This window comes from Chlamydotis macqueenii, chromosome 3 (genome assembly GCF_036417535.1).
Source record: "Chlamydotis macqueenii isolate bChlMac1 chromosome 3, bChlMac1.mat, whole genome shotgun sequence".
In the NCBI taxonomy this organism is placed as follows: domain Eukaryota; kingdom Metazoa; phylum Chordata; class Aves; order Otidiformes; family Otididae; genus Chlamydotis; species Chlamydotis macqueenii.
The window spans coordinates 71,267,777-71,286,794 of record NC_141558.1 but is presented as its reverse complement, the minus strand read 5'-3'; the positions used below and the strand labels follow the sequence as shown (position 1 = coordinate 71,286,794).

General features: G+C 43.5%; 1 protein-coding gene across 1 annotated transcript in view; it reads left to right on the top strand.

The window, feature by feature from the left end:
* Positions 1-19,018, top strand: part of CAPN13 (calpain 13) — a 45,962-nt gene that overhangs the window by 12,385 nt on the left and 14,559 nt on the right. Inside the window, exons 3-13 of the mRNA XM_086745963.1 lie at positions 452-570; positions 4,192-4,325; positions 6,141-6,315; positions 7,217-7,288; positions 9,025-9,110; positions 10,536-10,610; positions 11,481-11,644; positions 12,175-12,177; positions 12,492-12,637; positions 15,712-15,872; positions 17,413-17,449. Coding sequence (XP_086602089.1) covers positions 452-570; positions 4,192-4,325; positions 6,141-6,315; positions 7,217-7,288; positions 9,025-9,110; positions 10,536-10,610; positions 11,481-11,644; positions 12,175-12,177; positions 12,492-12,637; positions 15,712-15,872; positions 17,413-17,449 — 1,172 coding nt within the window. The remainder of the gene's footprint in view (positions 1-451; positions 571-4,191; positions 4,326-6,140; positions 6,316-7,216; positions 7,289-9,024; positions 9,111-10,535; positions 10,611-11,480; positions 11,645-12,174; positions 12,178-12,491; positions 12,638-15,711; positions 15,873-17,412; positions 17,450-19,018) is intronic.

The window sequence follows — 19,018 nt, the reverse complement described above, 5'->3', positions numbered from 1 at the left end:
TTCTTGTGGATGTTTCTGCCTTCTCTGATACGTACCCAGGCATGTGCCTGTACCAGATCTATCTTTTTTTCCTGTTCCATAACCATGTTTGTCTTTGGGAGCAGCTCTACTCCAGTATACAAAGAAATGTCTTCCAATTTCTCACCCCACTGAGAGGTCTGAAGATTTCCTAATTGGTGTTCTAGACTGCAAGTCTAAACATGGCCACAAAAGATAGGAGAAGCATGAAAGTAGAAAAGGATGGCTGGGTGGCATCAGGGTTCCCAAAAGACATTGCTGTTGAACAGTGGGTAGTGGTTCAGCATTTTTTGGGAGGAAATGGAGACAGAAGAATGTTGGTTTCTTTTAACAAGCTCGTTCTTAGATGTTGAAGACCACTTTCCTAGAGTTAGTTATGGTCCACAACAAGTGAGTAACTGACTGAATGCATTGGATTCTTCCCTCCCTGGAGGTGATTGCTGGATGCTGGCTGCCCTGGGCTCCTTGACACTGCAGAAGCAATTTTTGGAAAATGTTTTGCCACAGGATCAAGGATTCCAGGATGATTATGCTGGGATATTTCATTTCCGGGTATGTATTCTCCGCTGCATTGGTACTGCTTGGGCTTGGCGGCTGGTTGGATTATATATGGGTCTGAACTGCAGTCCCAGATCTCAACATCCTTGGATGCTTTGATTCTTCAGTGCTGATTCCCAGTTCAGAATTTTGCAGAAAATCCCAAATTTTCCAATGATTCCTTGCGCTCCAGGTGATGCAATCACGCTTCAGGGAATCTGAAGCCCTTTTCTGAAAGTTATGAGACTAGAGGTACAGATATCAGCTGTTCAGATAGATTTGTGTACGTATACATTGTAGATAGCATTCTGGTGTCGGCTTTGATTTGGACAGTTTGTTATGGCTGTCAGCACACCTGTGTTCTTTATCTATTTAGACTCATTTTCTATTTCCCCATATACTTCACCTTGCCCTTTTAGCTCATGGAAATGGCTTGAAATTACACATCCTTGGAGACCGATCAGAGGAACAGGCTTTGATATTTTGAAAAGAGATTTGTTTCAGAGAGAGTAGCAAAGCTTTTTAGTAAATCTCACTTTCTACCAACTCCTGAAATTTTCTGAATCTCCCAGGAGGGTGACTGGGATAGTAACTGGCAGGCCCTGCTTGTTTGTATCTGACCAAATATCGTGTGGGATTAGAAGCACTTGCAGTACCATTAAACTCCAGAAGCTAAACTTGGAGAGAGAATTGGTATATATTTGGTATACATGGCAGTCTAAATTTTGCTCTGTTCTTTTGCTTCTTGGAATACCAGATGTTTCTGTCTTGGCCCATTTCCAGCATGCAGAGGTGCACAATATGAGATAAAGCAGCTGAAGGGACACCGATCTGTTGAAACACATTAAAAGAATGCAAGCTAGATTGTCTTTCGTGAGAGCTTGGAAAAGATTAGTTAGGAGCAATCCTTAAATCTTAAGCAGTATGAATACCTTACAGTATTTGAAAATGTTTTCCCTGTCATCTCATCTGCAAATCAATGCAACTGTTTCTGGCTTTCCTTGAGCAATAAACCCCTGAGAAAGCTTCTCTGAATGGAAATGCTTCTCAGCAATGCCTTTCAATTATTCCATCAAAGATATTTTACTGCCATCCACAGGCTAAGCCACCAGTCCTCAGTTCAGTGAAGAATCGCAAACAAGGCATATCATATGCTAGTATAAAAATTTTAGCTTAGGACTTTTTTTCACACTTTTGGATCTGGAGTATATTGCCTCTCAGGAATACAAAGGGCTGCTCTAGTCTTCAAACACAACGTTGCCTTTGCAAGAGTTAAGGGTGTTAAGCACTTCATCAGGTGTAGTTAAGACGGGTGATGTTTTTATCTAGGGAATAATTACAATGGTGTTATTTCACCAGGAATTAAGTTAGTCCCCTGTTTGTATACGAATCACTTTCTCTGCCGCAGAAACTCTGATGCCTGTGAGGCAGAGCGTGCCATGCATTGTGACAGTGAGCAGCAGCAGCTTTGCCGGGAAAAAAAAAAAAAAAATTCTACGGGGACTACAGCAGGGTATGGCACAGTGCATCAACTCAGAACAGGGGGGATCTGCCTTAAGTATTAATGTCCCTGCTCTCAGGAAGAAACAGATGAAATCTTTAAAGGCCATAAGTGGTCAAGACCTCAGTTTCAGAACATGTCCAAAAGGTGCCTTCTAACACTGCAAAAGAGAGTGGTTGAAAGGCATGGGATTTTCACCTTGCTCACTTTCAGAACTGGATTTCTCTAAGATCCCTGTCAAGAGAGGGGAAAAAAGGAGGCAAAATAAACACAGAGTATTTTCCCTCCGACCAGCAGCACTCTAAGCGTGTTGTTGTCGTCTTGCAACTGTCCATTTCCTTTTCCTGCTCTTCCAAGCCCAGGAAAATAAAGTCCTGATTTAAAAGCTAACCACAATTGTGGAAGCAAAGAACTTCCCTCTTTGCAGCCTATCTAAACAGAGATTCTTTGTTTAATTTACTGTCATGTTCCCAGCTGCAATATTTTAAATCCTGAGAGTATAAAGAAATTTAATGAAGCCAGACTCTCAAGCCAAATGTGAGGGCATTGCCCCCCTCTGAAGGCATACAGGGAAGAATGGCTTCTCCTGTACTACTCTTACACTCCTAGAGCATCCTAGGACTTTCCATTGGGTTTCCCATTCCCATTGTGACTTTTCCTGTCCTTGTGAGCTCATATAAGACCACAATCTGAAAGTCTGCGGCAATCAGGACAAAGCAGCTCTCTTTATCCAGCTGAAGAAAAACATTCAGAAGGCTTGAGCTCCCTACCAAAGATGACCAAGGAAATTGGCTTTTGGAAAAATGTCGCTCAGTGGGTTTGGACTGCATTAATCCCCACAGCCACTTTCATATTTTTCTTCTTATTTACCTGTTGTATTTGCTTATTAAACACCATGGGGAGATATAGCTGGATGTCACACCTTTTCTCAATACAGACCTGCTGCTAGGTGTTAACTGGTGATAGGAAGGCATGTCAGGTGACAAAAATGACAGCTCCTTTCAGACTGTCCTTTTGCCTATCTCTCTCTTGGGCAAAGGACAGCCAGTGTCAGGCTTTTCCTCAAACCCTATCCTGCTAAAATCAAGCAGAAGCCTCAGACCACTCCTGGAGCTCAGGTTTGGAGAGTCGGACCCTGCCACCTGCTGCCACCACTAATGTGGGAAGTGAGAGGCTGGGGTGAGGCAGAACCTAAGGAGGATCAAACCTGCTTTCAGCTTAGCAAACTGTAAGCTGCTTTGCTGCTCGGCAGATCTGGTCTTGTGCTTTTCTAACAGAACAGCTCATTTTGGGGTTTTTCATTGACCAAAGCTGTTGAAATAAAATCATGCTAGACTAAATCTATTGCTGGCATACTTCCAATGGAGTCCTTAGCATTACTGCAAATAAGAGCTTGGCCTCTTATGATTGTGAATCATGCTAAGCTACATTAATCTGCTAATGACTCTGGAAATGGCTCTTTTAGTTCATCCTTGCAGATCTCTTTCCCTGTCTTCTGCCTTGAAAGCTTTCATCAGCTGGATCAGCTGGAGAAACACCTGCTCTGTTCACATGCTGAAGAGACCGCCTGTGTCCTCCTCATCTATCAAGGAAATGGATAACACCTCAAAGTCTTTAGTCACTATACTGTCCGTGTTCATGACAGCACATCAGAGTCTAATTGAAACACAGAGGAAAGAAAATCTTGAAACTGGAGCTTGACAGAGGCTCTCTGGCCCAGCGCTGTGCTGCAGGGGAAAATCCAAGTGCAGCTGAGGAGCGAGGCTCACCGAACCATCTGCGTGATTGTTCTTTATCATCTTGAGTACTTGCTATTGCCCAATAATATTAGCATATTTCCCATGTTGAGTCTTTCCTCACAATGATTTCAGGACTATTTATATTCCCAAATGGCTTCCCCTGCCACTGGGAAATCCAGCCAATAGGTAGCTTGTTTAACAATGTGGACTGTTAGCCTGAAGCAGTTCAGGAGAGAACTTGCACATATCCATGCTTTAGATTAATTCCTGTGCTATTTCAGGAGGTTGTTGCTTGGCATGAATATTTGCTCTTAAAAGAGGCTCATTCTTTTCTCTCTGGTTTTTCTTTTGGTTTTTTTTTATTTTTTTTTTTTTTCTTTCTTTCTTTCTTTCCAGTTCTGGCAATATGGAGATTGGGTGGATGTAGTGATAGATGACCGGCTGCCATTCCTAAATGGAAGATACCTGTCTGTACAGCCTCGAACATCAAATGAATTCTGGCCATCCTTACTGGAAAAAGCATATGCCAAGTAAATATACCTTGTCTATTCTTCCACCCCCTGCTGAATGCTTTCTATGAGTAGTTTCACCCTCTGCTTTGTGCAAAGCACACAGGGAGGAGTTCAGGCTAACAGCTGTGTATGTTGTGGTGTGCCTCTGTAAGGAGCTGTGGCTGAATATGAACACAGGGCAAACATAACCTGGAGATGTTGGTCTCAGGCTGAAGACCTACGTGTACCCAGTCCAACTCTGGGGTGTTAACGCCTGAGTAGTAAAATGAACAGGGCAATGGCTGGTGACACAAAAGAGGCTGAGCATCTCCTCCTTACTTAAAGCAAACTTCTTTGCCTCTGTTTTCCTTTCCATATCTTCTTCTATTTAAAACTGCAGACTCCAAGCAGAGGTTACATCTGTTTGCAGTCACTAATCATGCAGACATTTAGAGCAGGCAATGAGAGGAAGCATAAGTGAAGAACACGTGCGCAGGCACAACACACGCACTCCTGTGAGATGCTGGTCAGCTCTCGCTTCACACAGAGCTCTGCCTTTTGGCTGAGGTCCCCAAAGTACTTCAGGATTGATAATGATTAATAAAGAAACAATATTTTTTTAAAAATCCTCTGAGGAGTGAAGGGATCAGAGTGTGGTCCCTTAGTATCTGTAACATTGCACTTTATTACATGCACTGAAGAGAAATTCCTGTGCTAGGGGTAGTATGAAGGGCTGGAATTTTGTACACGTGCCCTACATCAAGCTAGTGTAACATTTGCAATGCAGTAAAGAGGAGCTGAAGAAAAGAGCTAATTATTCTGGTAGATTTGGTCAGGAATAAGAAAATGTTAAAGCAGCATCCAAATGACTTAGGAATAGGAGGCGTTTTGCCCTGAGATATCTCCGAAAAGTTGACTCAGGATTCAGTATCAATTTGCTGCTTAAGATTTTAATTACAAAACAAACCAAACCTCTATTAAATTAAAGTTGCAAGCGGTGCTGTTTATGAGATTCCCATTTGAGAAGTTTTTCCCCAGTGCCCATGACAAATTCTTCTCATCAGTGTAGGACAAGGACAACCCTTCAAAATACAATTACCGCAGACATTTGATTACATTCATTAAATACAGCGTGTATGGTGGAGTTTAACAGCATGCTCTACCTGCTCTAAGTACAGCATGTTCCAGCTTATTTGCTGTCTCAATAAAAAACACGATAAAAACAACAAGGACTGTGTTAGCAATATTAAATTATTATCCTATTATTGCACTCTAGCAGAGTGAATTTGGAACAGTGCTGAAAACTTGTTTCTGTCTTGCCTTGGGAGCATGGGCAAATACCTTTACCTCTCCTTCCTATTTCTCGTTTGCAAAAGGGTTACCGGACACTTTTGTGAAGAGTCATGAGAAAATACTATGTAGAAACTAACAGTTCATCTCCATTTGATCTGAAACACCCATTTGAACTAGTCACCCTTGGCTTTTTTTTTGTGTTCAGAAGAAAGAAAATGGATACTACAAGATGAGATGCAACTCATCTCTGTAAAATGTCTGTGCTGGCATGAGATGCACGTTATTATCTTCCACTGTCTGTAAATTATTCTAGACAGCTGCCTCAGATGTGAGTGGATACACTGGATACACTGAGTGTATTCTCATTCATTCCACAGGGCATGTGTTGTGTCTGGCCATGTATTTCAATCCCATTTCCTTTCATTACCTGGCCCCAGTGTTTACACACCGCAGGCTCATGGCCTCAATGCGCATGTCCGTTTTGGAAATCATCACTGTACATTGTTTGTTAAAACACAGTGTAAGGACTAATTTACTTTTTTTTTTTTTTTTCCTCCCTAGGTTACAGGGCTCCTACCAGAACTTGCATGGAGGGTACCTTTCTGATGCTTTAGTAGACTTCACAGGTGGAGTCCAAGTGCAGTTTTCATTGAAAGATCCCCCTCCTGATCTAGAGGAGATACTGAAAGCAGCTGACAAGTCTCGGTGTCTGATGGGATGTAGCACCTCAGGCCAGGTAGGTCACAGGACTGGGAGCATGCCTTTCTTGGTTTACCATGTTTGCATAAAGGTTGCTCTTTTGAGTGAAAAAGGAAGTCCATAATCACTCTGTGTAATAGTTACAGCTCATGGATGCCTGGAAAGGTCTTGGCAGCAGAAAGTAGATAAGGTTATGCAGTAAGTAATGTAAAGGTTTTGGCGTAGATGTAGGTGGATTGGTCTGTCAGAGAGGGGTCTGTGGCTTCTCTCCTGGCTAATTCCACTGTGGTAGAGTGGTATCCTCTTGCAGCAGGGCTGATTTTGGCCTCATAGCTTTGTGATAGATTCTACCAAGCTGAAAAATGCACTTCTCTTCTGCGAGAGGGTGCTGTTATTGCATTGTGATTTGCAGGCTACCAACATTAATACTGGGAAGTTGCATAAGGCTTTGTGATGCTCAGCAAGTATCTTGCTAAAAAGCTGCCAAGGCTTCCCTTACAGCATGTAAGGGAAGACTGCAAAGTGTACGGCATTGCTCCTATAGTGCCTGGCTTATCAGGACATAAAGCTTAGTGTTGCAAACAAGCCAAGGACTAGCTCAGCTCAGGTGGCTGGGCTGGGCTGTAGGTGGCAGGGAAATTCTGGGGCTCTAGTCCTCCCTCTGACCCAGTCCGGGTCATTCTGCAGTTGCAGCAGCTCTGGACCATTGAGGAACTTGCAAATATGTGAAGACCTGTAGTTTTGTTAAATTTTCTGGACTACTTATGGCTGCAGTGAGAACAACAATCACATTCCTCTGGAACTACTATATCTGAGATACTGCTGTAGTAGAAACCAAGTCTCTTTTCCTGCCATACCAAATGAGAGTTCTGGGAGTTGATGGTCATACCCTTGCAGTGTGGCAGAACACTAAAAGCTTTGCTTTCTCCCTTCTGCAGCTGAGGAGGAACATAGAGTTGAGGAACGGGATTATACAGGGTCATGCCTACACTGTCACAGGAGCTGTGAAGGTAAGCTCAAGGACTTAATTTCTACTTGGTGATCTGGTACTGGTGATTCACTACAGGGCAGTCACACTGCTGTTCTAATTGGAGTAATTTTAATTAGCTTCACTCTGAGAAGGGATTGTTGAAAGCACATTGTTCAAATTTCAGGAGATGGAAGGATTCTGGCACAATGGGAAGAGGGAGGATATCTGAATCCTATCATTTTTTCTAATGGAAAAATGCAACTTAAATTCACTTTTGTTTTGGGAGACTTCAAGAGTAAATACAGCATTTCTGGGAATTTTCATTCCATGCTGACTTTTAAAAAATTCACTTTTCTGTTTCAAATGAGAATTAAAATACTGGCTAAAGTTCTGGATTTTGTCATATGATGCAAATCTACATTTGTGCAGCTCAATCACAAGCTGTCAAAAATCACTGTGTGAAAAGTAAATAAGTCACTGGTTCAAGAACAGCATTTCTCCATCTTTTAAAGCTGTTCTACTCATGCAGAACTTCTCTTAGCTAGATATTAATATAGCTGGCCTGGAAATAGGACCGATTTATCACACAGATCAAAAAAAATGAAGGATTTTTTACAACCAGAAGTCAAAACATGGCTTACCCCAGTAAGCTGTAGTGCACACAGGGAGTGTTAACAGTAAGCAAGGCCAAGAAGGAAACCAAACAATGGCTATGCTATCAAGCAAGATAGCTACAACACATTTTAATCTAGGAACTCAAAGTAGTTTGGAGAGGGGACGGTGTTTTCTCCCTTCTCTCCCCCTCTCTTTCATTACCTCCCATATGAGCCTGGCTTTGGTTTACAGTCCCTTATGCTGTGGCATGTCTGGTGCCATCATCGCAGTCGTGTGCTGCTTCTTGTAGGATGCTTGCTTGTAGCCAAGAGGCTCCGAAGTGGAAGGATGGGGGTTGTTAGGCTCCAAAGGAGATCTCAGCTGGCTCTCCCCAAGACGAGGTGGAAGGATGCAGAATCCTATTGGAGAGGAAGCAGAGTGTTTCAGCTTCCTGATGCTCATGACGTCTGCAGAGAGGAGAAAAGGTCTTTGCCCCACCTTACAGGAGTGCCAAGGTGTCCAGAGGGGTGGCTTGTGGGGAAATTATTTCAGGCTGGCCAGGGACTGGGCCTTTGCTTGGGAAGAGACTGCCATGGCATTTGTTTCCAGTATGGTCTGTGTGCATAAGGAAAGCCAGAAACAACAAGGTTTGTTTCTCCTTTCCACTTCCACCATTTCAGCTTCACTGGTGAAAGTGAGTTGCTTCTGGCTTAAAGCAGTGATAGCAAGAGGAGAAAAGCACCAAAACTCCAGCTGTTGGAAACTATAATACTGTAGATAGAGACACAGATTCTGTTTATCATAATCTCTTTGTGCTGTCAACATTCACTCCAGGCAGTCTGGGGTCCAGGTTCCTGAAAGTCTCTGCCTTTGCCGACTCACAGCATCAGATGTGCAGGATTAGGCACTGGACTTTTCCAAGACTGTTGAAGTCATGTGGTGTGGCAGGAATTCTGCTGCATCCCTTTGTGTCAGCTGTTTAGCGTCCTTGGGAAAGGAAAATGGGCACAGTTTTCTCCTACACGTCGTTCCTTTACAGTGTAGCAAAAGGCTGTTTAGCTGCAGTCAAATGAAATAAGAAGTTAAACCAGGCCTCCAAGGTATAGAGGAAGATCCATTTTATTACCCTTCTCTTCACTGAATGTGAAAAGCTGTGACTGAGTTTATTTTTCTTCTTTATAGATACGCTACAAGAATGGCTGGAAACATATCATCAGGATCTGGAATCCGTGGGGCCATGGGGAGTGGAAGGGACCCTGGAGTGATAAGTATGGTCTTAAAGCCTTAAACCCATACGAAGAATCACTGTTTTATAGGCTATTGTAAAGGACCTCTGCCTTGCACCCATTGTAATGAAGCAGACATTTTTAAATCAATTCATTGTAAGCGTTATTTCCATCTGCAAAGCAACTGCCCACAGAAGTCCAATCCAGAGAAAACTAATGCAGCATTGGTTTTATATGTTCTCCTCATTAGGCCTAGCTCAGGTATCTCTCTTCGTCTATGTGTACATTTTTCCCAGTGCATAATTCCAGATAAGTCATGGATGAAAGAGTTATTATTACCTGCAGTAAGCTCTGGCTATGCATGTAGACACTGGCTGGTGGCTCCTATTGAATTCTGCAGCAGTTGTGCATCCCCCTTCTTGCTCCTTCTTCCCCTCCCATGAGTCTAAATCTGGGAAGAGGATGGTTAGCAGAGTCCATCAAAGTAGGGCAGTATTTGTCAGTAATATTGAAAACAGAAATAAAAAGGGTCCTTGGTTATTGCAAAGGCCAAGTGCCACTGAGTGGCTTGAACTGATCTTTTGGATCCTGCATGCAGCTTTGGAGATGCAAGGACTACTTTGCTGCTGTGTATATAAGCTAACTTCTCTTTCTTGAGGAAAGGAATGATACAGAGGAAGTCTGCAGCAGTGTTTTATAAATACATAGAAGCTAGTTTTCCTGGTGGAATTGCATCAGTGTTTTCCTGACCAGAGACATGTTCAGGTGTCACTCTTACGTGATTTAATAGCATCCCCCCCTCTCCCTGTTGCTAGGAACACTTAACTTCTCTGCTGAGAAAAGTCAAGCTAGCATGTTGCATTCATCTGGATGGGTTGGTGAGTAGTGCAGATGTGCTTAAGGCAGGGATAATAGCTATCTGCGCAAACAGCATCCTCCCATTTTTTGGAAGGGTGAACTATAAGCCTAACTGTAATTGAAATGTCAGTAGAGTGCACTCACAGGTAAGCTGCATAAATCAATAAATTTTTGATTCATGCTCTATTTATTTATCTTACACTCTGCAGAAAGTACAATTATCACTTAATTATAAACATGCTGCTTGGAAACAACACATTTGACTAGCTAATGTGCCCTCTACACATCAATTTAATATCAGCACTTCAAAGTGCTATGCCTTGATACCTCACTAACCTCTCCAGTATGGGGACAGGTGACCGAGTCTTGGAGGGCAGAGGCAGGATTTGCCATCCCAGGGTGGGTAGCTCAGACAGGCACAGCAAAGGCACAGAGGTCTATTTGCTGGCCTTGGCTATGAAGGTGTTGAGCACAGTCCTGTTCCCAACACGCAGTTTGCTCATCCCTCCTAATCCCTCATGACTTGATGGGCTGATTAGAGGAATGCGTTGGCTGGAGAGGTGGACAGTTGTGTCTCACATCTGCTTGTTGATTTGTTCCTGTTTGCAGCTCTCCTCAGTGGGACCATGTTGAGCCTAAAGACAGAGAAGCCCTCCTGAGAAATAAGGATGATGGAGAATTCTGGTATTTCCCTATTGACCCTTTTGTCTACCAGCTTTTCTATTTATGTCCATTATGGAAAAAAAAGAATCATTTAGACAGTTCTCTGCTCTTAGTGATGGCTCAAGGCATCTTGTGTTAGCTGTAAGCAAACAGCAACTTGGAGGTTGTGCTGATCCCATGGTTTCAGAGGAAACAAGACCTGGAGAAAAGGAGCCGGTCAAGATTAAGTAACAAGCTGGTGAAAAAAGTGAGAAGTGAGAGAAGTAAAAATCCAGCTCCCTGAGACCTAGTCATTTTTCACACTGCCCTTCCCCAAAAAGTGCCTAGCTTGAACCTTGGACTGTCTGGTGCTCAGAGAGGATGAGTGGCTGAGCAGGTCATAGAGCTTGTGCACTTGACTTCTGCAATGTGCTTGTTGTGTTTGTGATTTTTCACTGCTTCTGATTACCCTCAGATCCGGTTTAGCCATGTGTGAGCCATCCTTTGGAAAAGCTATTATTATTCAGGAAGTGCACACTTGCCCTGTGAGGCTCTGAGGAAAAAGCAGAGGAACAACAGGCTGGTCTGAGATAGACACTGCAGGCTTGAGCAAAGCATGAGGGCAAGGCAGGACACTGTGGAGGGACAAAGCAAGGTGCAGTGGCAGGGATGTGCTGGAGATAGCAGGGGTCTACCTAGGTACTACTGAACATGCCCTGTAATTTCCCTGGGGCTTTAGGGGCAGTTAGGGCAGCCCAAATGGATTGAGAGCTGGCCTCTTCTCAAGGTATCAGCCAGCTCATCTACAACCTGCAGTGCTCTCTGTAATCCCCTTTTAAAGATGTGGAGGGTAAACGCGAGAACCTGACCAGTGTCTCGAACTGGAAGGTGAGATTTTCTCCTTTCCTGCAGGATGTCCTGTAAAAACTTCCAGGAGCAGTTTTCCTGGCTGTATATATGTAACAGCACCCCAACGTTTCTAGACTTTGGAGATCAGCACTGCACATGGTCTGTGGACAGGCATGTCAACTTGTGGAGTCCAGTCCGTGCTGCAGGCAGGAACAACCATTCCCCAGGTAATGAATGCTCACTGCTATCACCTAGTCCTCTCCTCCTCTTCACTGGTGCTTACAGTGAAAAATTCACTCTGAGCCCCGAACTGCAGAAATATTAATTACCAGTTGTTAATGCCTGCCCTTTGCCATTGTAGCACCTATGAGCTAAAGAGGGAGAAACAAAGCAGCAGCACCGACTGCTAAGTTAAAACAGGAAACTTGTGATTTAGGAACTCTAAACTCTTTAAATCAAAATGTATTCATCTATCTTCTTTCAGCCAGTTGCAGTAGGTGTAGCAGATGCTACCATCTCAATCCTTTTTCCCCAGTCTGGGCATTTTATTGCTTTCTTGTCAGACATGCTTCCTGTTAACCAAAGCCTTGGTCAAGAAGAAGCCTTTTCCCTCTGGTGCTCAACACTCTGTGTTGTCCATCACAAACACTAACAGGAAGGAAGAAGAGGATAGCTTAGGACCATTTTGTCTTTTTATTTTATGTATTTATGAACTCCAAGCCACAGTGCTTTTCAGCTCAACCACTGGGTCAGGCAGCTGGTTAAGAATCACTGCTTTTCTGCCTCGGGGAAGGTGTGCCATGTAGGTGAAGCAGATGTAGGGGGGTTGAGAAATCTGCATGCATTTTGTGAATTTGCCAGAGATCTCTAGAATGATTAATGTGCAAGTAGTTCAACTCCAGATGCCTCAACTCCTACTGCTAATGTAGAGACCACAGTGCTCTGTTGTATTGAAAGGATCTTGGAGCAGTAACTACCCGTTCCTCTGGGTCCATACAAACAAGGTGTTACACAATAGGCTACTACTAGGACATCTGTGTGGCTTCTATTAATCTATTAACACTTTCTCCACAGGTGCAGTTTCAATGAACCGTCAGTATTTTTTCAAAGTGGTGGATTATGACCCAAAAACCTATAATGTAGTCATTTCACTCATGCAAAAACATGCTGAGGATATGCAGGATGCAAAAAAACTGGAGATTGGCTTTTTGATCACCACGGTAAGCACAATCATGTGGGCACTGTTGTTTTCTATGTGGTTTATTATACCTATACATGGAAGTGAAAGACTGAATTGCATTTTGGGCTGTAAAAAAAGAAAGCAGTCAGTATTTGGAGTGAATTTCTGGATGCCTTCTATCATAGGACATCAGAGGAAAAGTAGAGTTAGACAGGCTTGGTTGTTTCCTTTATTCGTGTCTTAAGAGAAGAAAGGTTGAACTTCTGTAGCATCCCAAAACAGCCGTGGGAAACTTGGGGAATAGGTTAGAATACATGCCAGGGCAATACCCTCTGTGCCCAGCAGTACTGATGGCGTGCCTTGCTGGCCCAGCACAAGGCGTGACAGCCAGCACTAACAACAGTGCTTCAGCAGTATTCTAGGTCTAGTAGGGAAGCGAATGGCCTCTTGGTCGCCAAAATGGGCCTGTCCGCATCCCCCCTTTTCTATCACAAATGCCATGCAAAACCTATTTACAATATACAGGGAAGGCTTTGCTCAAGACCAGTGCAGAGGTAATCCACTCAGATATCTGGGACCTCCACTACAATTTCCCTGTTGATTATTTATTTATTTATTTATTTATTTTCTTGGTGACTGTCCAGGGAGCAATTGTCAGATCATTACCGGGCTTACTGAAAGTGGAATTGCTAGTGTGGATGGATGCTAACCTTTTCCAAAGTGTTTTTGCTGTAGCCTGAGGAAGGTGGGAGGGGGTTGTTCTTAAAGTGAAGAATGAAAGGAAGCAGAGATTGCTGTCACCCTAACTTCACATTCCTCTGATCACTGGAGAGATTTACCCTAGTCTCAGACTTTGAATAATTAATGCCATAAGTCTAACAGCTCCTCATAAAGGAAGAGCATGGCTTTGTAACTCAAAAAACAGTGTCTGAGAAATAAAAGATGTAATAAAAAGAGAGTCCCTCCAGCAAGTGATACTTGCTATCCCTACGCAAGGAGATCCTCTGCCCAATGCAGATATCAGGCCTGTGGGACTCCTTGGGGCCATCTGTGCCACTCGGATAGAGCTGCTGCTCCTGATAAGTGGGGAACTCACTCCTTCCAGCATGCTCATCAGCTGTCCCCCAACAGTCAACAGACATGGAGGTCCCTGCATGATGCACATCCACCTTGATTAGTTACCAGTTTTACCCATTTTAACATAAATGAGCCTCCCTGGTAGGGGGTGGCATAGGTCTTGGATCCCTTGAAAAGAGGTGGTTTAATCAGGAAGTGGCCTGGGGGACAAATTTGCTCTATTCTTGCTCTGTACTTAAAATTTCTTTCTTCCCCTCCAGTTGATGATCAGGTATGTTCATTAGTTTTTCTCTCTCTTGGTATATTCCTAAGGATAGATGAAATTTGCTCAGTATGTCGAGTATGGATGACATGGCCTCTGTGGGCTGTCAGCCCATAGCTCACCTCAGGCTTAATTTGGGCTTCTGATCCTAGGTGATCTCCTACACAGGAGCTAAAGGGCAAGGCCAGGCCAGATCATTACTAAAGGCACTAGGATTGCTGTGAAGCAGTTGGTCAACAAGGGAAAAGGGACAGTTATGCTGCTCTGTCACAGCATAGCTTTTAGTGATGTAATATTGGTACAAATCCACACAGCAGAAAGCATTCTCCCCTGGACACAAGCTGAGTATTTTAATGTGAGAGCTGGTCTATCAGCCCCTCACAACCAGCCCAGCATCCTGCCCTGGTAGCAGCAAAAGCCAAGTCCAGGAGCTAAAACCAGGGTCGGTGTAGAGTGCTATTCTGTCATTTATTTCTCAATGTCTAGCCTCAGTGCCTGAGGGAAGTCAGAGGTGGCATTTTAGTATAAAAGTTTACAAGGGGTTTTCTTTGCATAAGGAGAGTGCAATTGCTAAGATTTGTGTGGCTTCTCTCTTCCTCCTTGGACTGCTTTCACTGCCATTTTTCATTAGCAGCATCATTCATTGTTCAGTACCTTTTGAGATGCATCAAATTGTTGCTGTGAAGTAAAAAAAGTATTATCCCTTGGCAGGATGAGAGGGAAATGCAGTACAGGCAAGGATGCAAACCAGAATGGATGTATCTGATAGCTCTAGGAAGCCTTTGATTAAATATACACATGGAACACTAATACATGGCTATGAGGAAGTTTAATGTTGTGTGATAGAGCTGAGCAAGGTATAGAAGCTGATTCTTATCTCACACTGGTTTTGTCTCCATTGAGATATTAATCTACTTCTGCTCTTTACCAGAAGGAATGTGGAATGAGACCCAAAAGTAAAAAAAAAAGGATTAAACCATTTATTTCTTTGCAGTACTGCCCATTTCTATCTGCTCAGGATCTGACCCATAATACTTGGCAGTCTACATACCTTCCAGCTGTCTGTAACAGTAGTCATCTTTTTTTTTTTTTTTTCTTTCCCTCCCAAAATAGCAGTTTTATGTTATTTTCTCCCAAAGGCATGGCTCATAAATAACTCTGCCACGCTGTATAACCATTCTAAATGGAATTTATACACGCTGATGTATTTTGGGGAATATGTTTAGTAAGAGTTTTTTTATTATGCTATCTTTACATGTCATCATAGTAATAGCTGTTGCACTATATTTGTTTCGTCTCAGCAAAAATATTGGAATAACAGGAGAAGAATCAGAATATTCTGCTTTCTTGTGACACTTGCTGGAAGGTTTGTGTTTTGATTCTTGAAGCATTGACATCTGAGTGAGATGCCTAGTGAGCTCTCTGCCCTCTCTGAGTCACAGTAGATCTCAGGGAAGTTTTAGGAAGAGTATTTGTCCTGTGTTCCTCCATGAACTCCAGTCTACTTAATATTAATAGAAGTTCTCTTCAAATCTACTTACACTCATTCTGCCTTCTGTTTCTTTCAGTTCTTCCACCTTTGTGCATTTTTGACATGTCCTTGAACAAAGTCTGTCACCTGTACGTGCTTTTCATGCCACTGGGGAGGTTAAGGCATGTTAGATGCAGTGTATATTTAGAGAGCTGTGGGAATGTGAGGCTGCTGTGGGTGTACTTGCTGATTTACTTTGGTTCCTGATATGGAGGGGAGATAGCCAGCTATGATTTTCTTTCAGGAGAATTCCAAAGTTCTGAGACAAAATTTTTCCCTGACTCGAGACGTGACCAGCTACTTCATCTTGAGCCCAGGAACCTATGCTGTTGTTCCTGCTACAACAGAGGACAAAGAATTTGAATTTCTCTTACGAATTTTCATGAAGAATCAAGACTACAATGAGTAAGATGATAAGTACTCCTTATACGCCCCAGACTTAGAGTATGCCAGGATTTAAAAATTTAATGTCAAGATAACTAATGTGGCAATTTGCTTTTAATGTACTCTAGAAGCATGTTGGGAAGACACAGCTGAGTGTTAAGCACCTTGTTGAGAGGAATCAGACATACAGTCAGATGCATAGGGGTGGCCGCTACAGAACAGAGCAATAGCTCATCTGCAGCCGCACAAATGAGCATTAATTGTGAGACATGCTCCCCTCTACTCCCCCCAACTGTGGGGAAATCTTTCTTTACTGAAAGGAGGACGGAGAACTTGTTTTTCCTAACAGTTGTTATGTAGTTTCTTACGTTATGCCCACTGGACACCATGGATCAGGTCTCATTCTACTCCAAGCAGAACCTAGAAAAGCAAAGAGCAGTGAAAGCTTTGATCTTTTCACCTGGCCATCTCATAGACAGGCTAGTAGGGCTCCCTGTGGGTATGAGAGGGGTCTTGAGGATAGGTTTAGTGGAAAAACGGCACCTTAGTTCATGCAAAGGCAGCTATTATCACATTTTCACATAAATATCTGGGTGTGTTTTATGTAAAGAGCGAGCCCCAGCATTCAGCCTTACTGAATGACCTTCAAGCATCAGATGTGCAGTGGCTTTCCTTCACAAGCTTTGATGACAGCAGCTCTTACATCATAAGCCCATATGTTAGTAATGAGATTGCTTTCTAGGCTTTGGCCCCTCAGAAAAATAGCCCAGAAACAACTAAGGCAACTCCTTACTTAATGGAAAACAAACATGAGAAGTCTCTGCTCTGGGCTGGACTACCTTCAGCATGAGTCATGCACAAGATGGCTCAGCCTTGGGAGGTCACACTTTCCAGGAGAGCCTCGGACCCTTACAGACCTTCCTGAGCTAGGCCAAACGTGGGGATCCCCTTCCCGTGTGTCTCTGCAGCTCTGATAGCACAGATGCTGTTAAAATAGTATCTGACTCGCCTAATTTCTCTACCAAAAGCAAAACTCAAGTATGGAATGTTGCTGCTAAGTGAGTCTCAGAATGAATGGTGATCCTGGCTCAATTTCAGGCAGTCTGCAGACACTTAAAAGATGTTGCCTTTTAATAGCCCAGGTGCTATTTTTATTCCTGACTATTAAACTAGACAAAGAGAAAGCAAGTGAAAACTTTATGTGGCTCAAGGGAGGGCAGCCCTGTCTTCTGTGTGGTGAGGTTAGTCCTGGCATGCTCCGAGTGAGACGAGTTACCCTGTCGCTGCTGCCAGTGCCAGCAGGGCCGGTTCAGGGAAGGCACTGGCCCCAGAACAGCCAGAGACTCAGATCTGCTCGTGTTTGCTTGCACAGACAAAGCCAGGACTAGTGCAACAAGCTTGGCTGAACCGGGACAGGCTGGGAGGTGTGGGTGCTGAGCATCTTGTGGGGCTGCAGGCTGGGTGAGTGCTCCTGTTGGTGCCTGCTTTCTGCCACATCTGTAAATTGGTACTCCGAAGAGGCCTGTTCTCTCAAAGTTTGACTCTTTTGACTCTTTTCTAGGAAACCAAACTCCCTGCCCAGCCCAGAGCTGCCAATGGTAAGAGTCTGTGAAAACTAATGTAGATACTGGTGGCAGTGAATGGTTCTCAGGGAGCTGACCATTTGGTGGACATCTCTATTGACTCCTCTTCCTTCCCTACATAGCAGACACCACTCCGTTCTTCTCTCCTTTCACCACCCAGAACCTGTCCCAGAGTTTGACTCTGGTGCCCTGCGAACTTGCGGAGAGAGCAGATGACCAGTCTGGAGTACCTCTCTGGAGAGATGGGAGTGACAACGAAGCCCTTCCTTTTCACATATATCTCTTTCAGAGCCTGATTTTTTTAAGGAAACAAATCTTATACAGTCCCTCTGTCGACCTGTCCATCTGTCCTTTTCACCTCACCACCTTTAACACTTTGAGAGCATTTAAAAGATACTAATTATTGCAATATCTGTGAAATGGGTATGTATGTCAGGAGGAGAGAGGGAGAAACTTGGGTGAAAAAAGTCACAGCTTGAGTTTGACCTCTTTTTAAAAGATCTCACACCTGAGAGCAGGGTCATAGATGACCTTCCACGGGAATGGCTTCATTTAAGTGCTTGCACTCCCTAAAGCACAGGAATCCGTAGAGGTAAGGCCCAAAGCAGATTTCCTTTGATTTTCATCAGGACTTCTTCACAAATGTAAGGGAAATTACACTTCAAAACTGGTTGAACCTCTAGTTCAACCCACATTTCAGGCTGCCTAGACCAGCTACCATCTGTCGCTGGACTTACTTGCTATGAACTGTGCAAATTGCCAGAGCTGGTCCAGTCCATGCTGCTGTCTCCCCAGTTGCTTGAAAAACCCTGCTGCTGAGAGGCTGTTATTTATAGCAGTGCAAACTCAGTGCAGGTCTTTGAAGCTAAAGGTGTAAAGCTGCTTCAGGAGAACAGAGTCCTTCCCTTGTGATTCATTTTTCTAGCCTGCAATTAAGCCCCATTAGAGGGGTAGTGTAAATAGTGGCTTATTATCTCTTTCCACTGACAAACTGTCAGTTTACTCTGCTGTTGTCATTAGCCAATGTTTTGACTTTGATGAATTATGGTACCCCTACTTTCTGGTCTTGTTCAGGTATTTGGCCTTCACTGGTGTGAATTATCTCACACAGAGCTGAAGGCATTGGGGCTTAGACTTAGATTTTTATTTGGGAAACTTTATAATGTTCAGGATAGCTCCCCTTTGTGCCTGGTGGATGTCTTCATCAAAAAGTTGGGAAAAAAAAAAAATCACGTAACCATTCAATTGCAATTGCTCAAGTACATTCAAGCCTGCCTTCAGGTTGGAAAGGAACAAGAGAAAGGAAAAAATCAACTCCTGCTCTATTTTCTTGGTTCACGTGAATCTTCACATGCCCTAAGCCAGTGGTTTCAGTGAAGGGCCGTTCATAAGGATCAGGCTTTGTATCTCTATGCTCATGTATTGACTTGCTGAGCTCCACCATGGGTGTGTTCTGTTGTCTTCCTCAGGCCCTGAGCTGCTCCTTCCTGGTTGTACTAAGTGATAATATCCAAACTCTGCTTCTCCCTTCATTGCAGTAGATGTTCCTCCACTTTATTTTCCAGATATTAGAAGTGCAGCCTG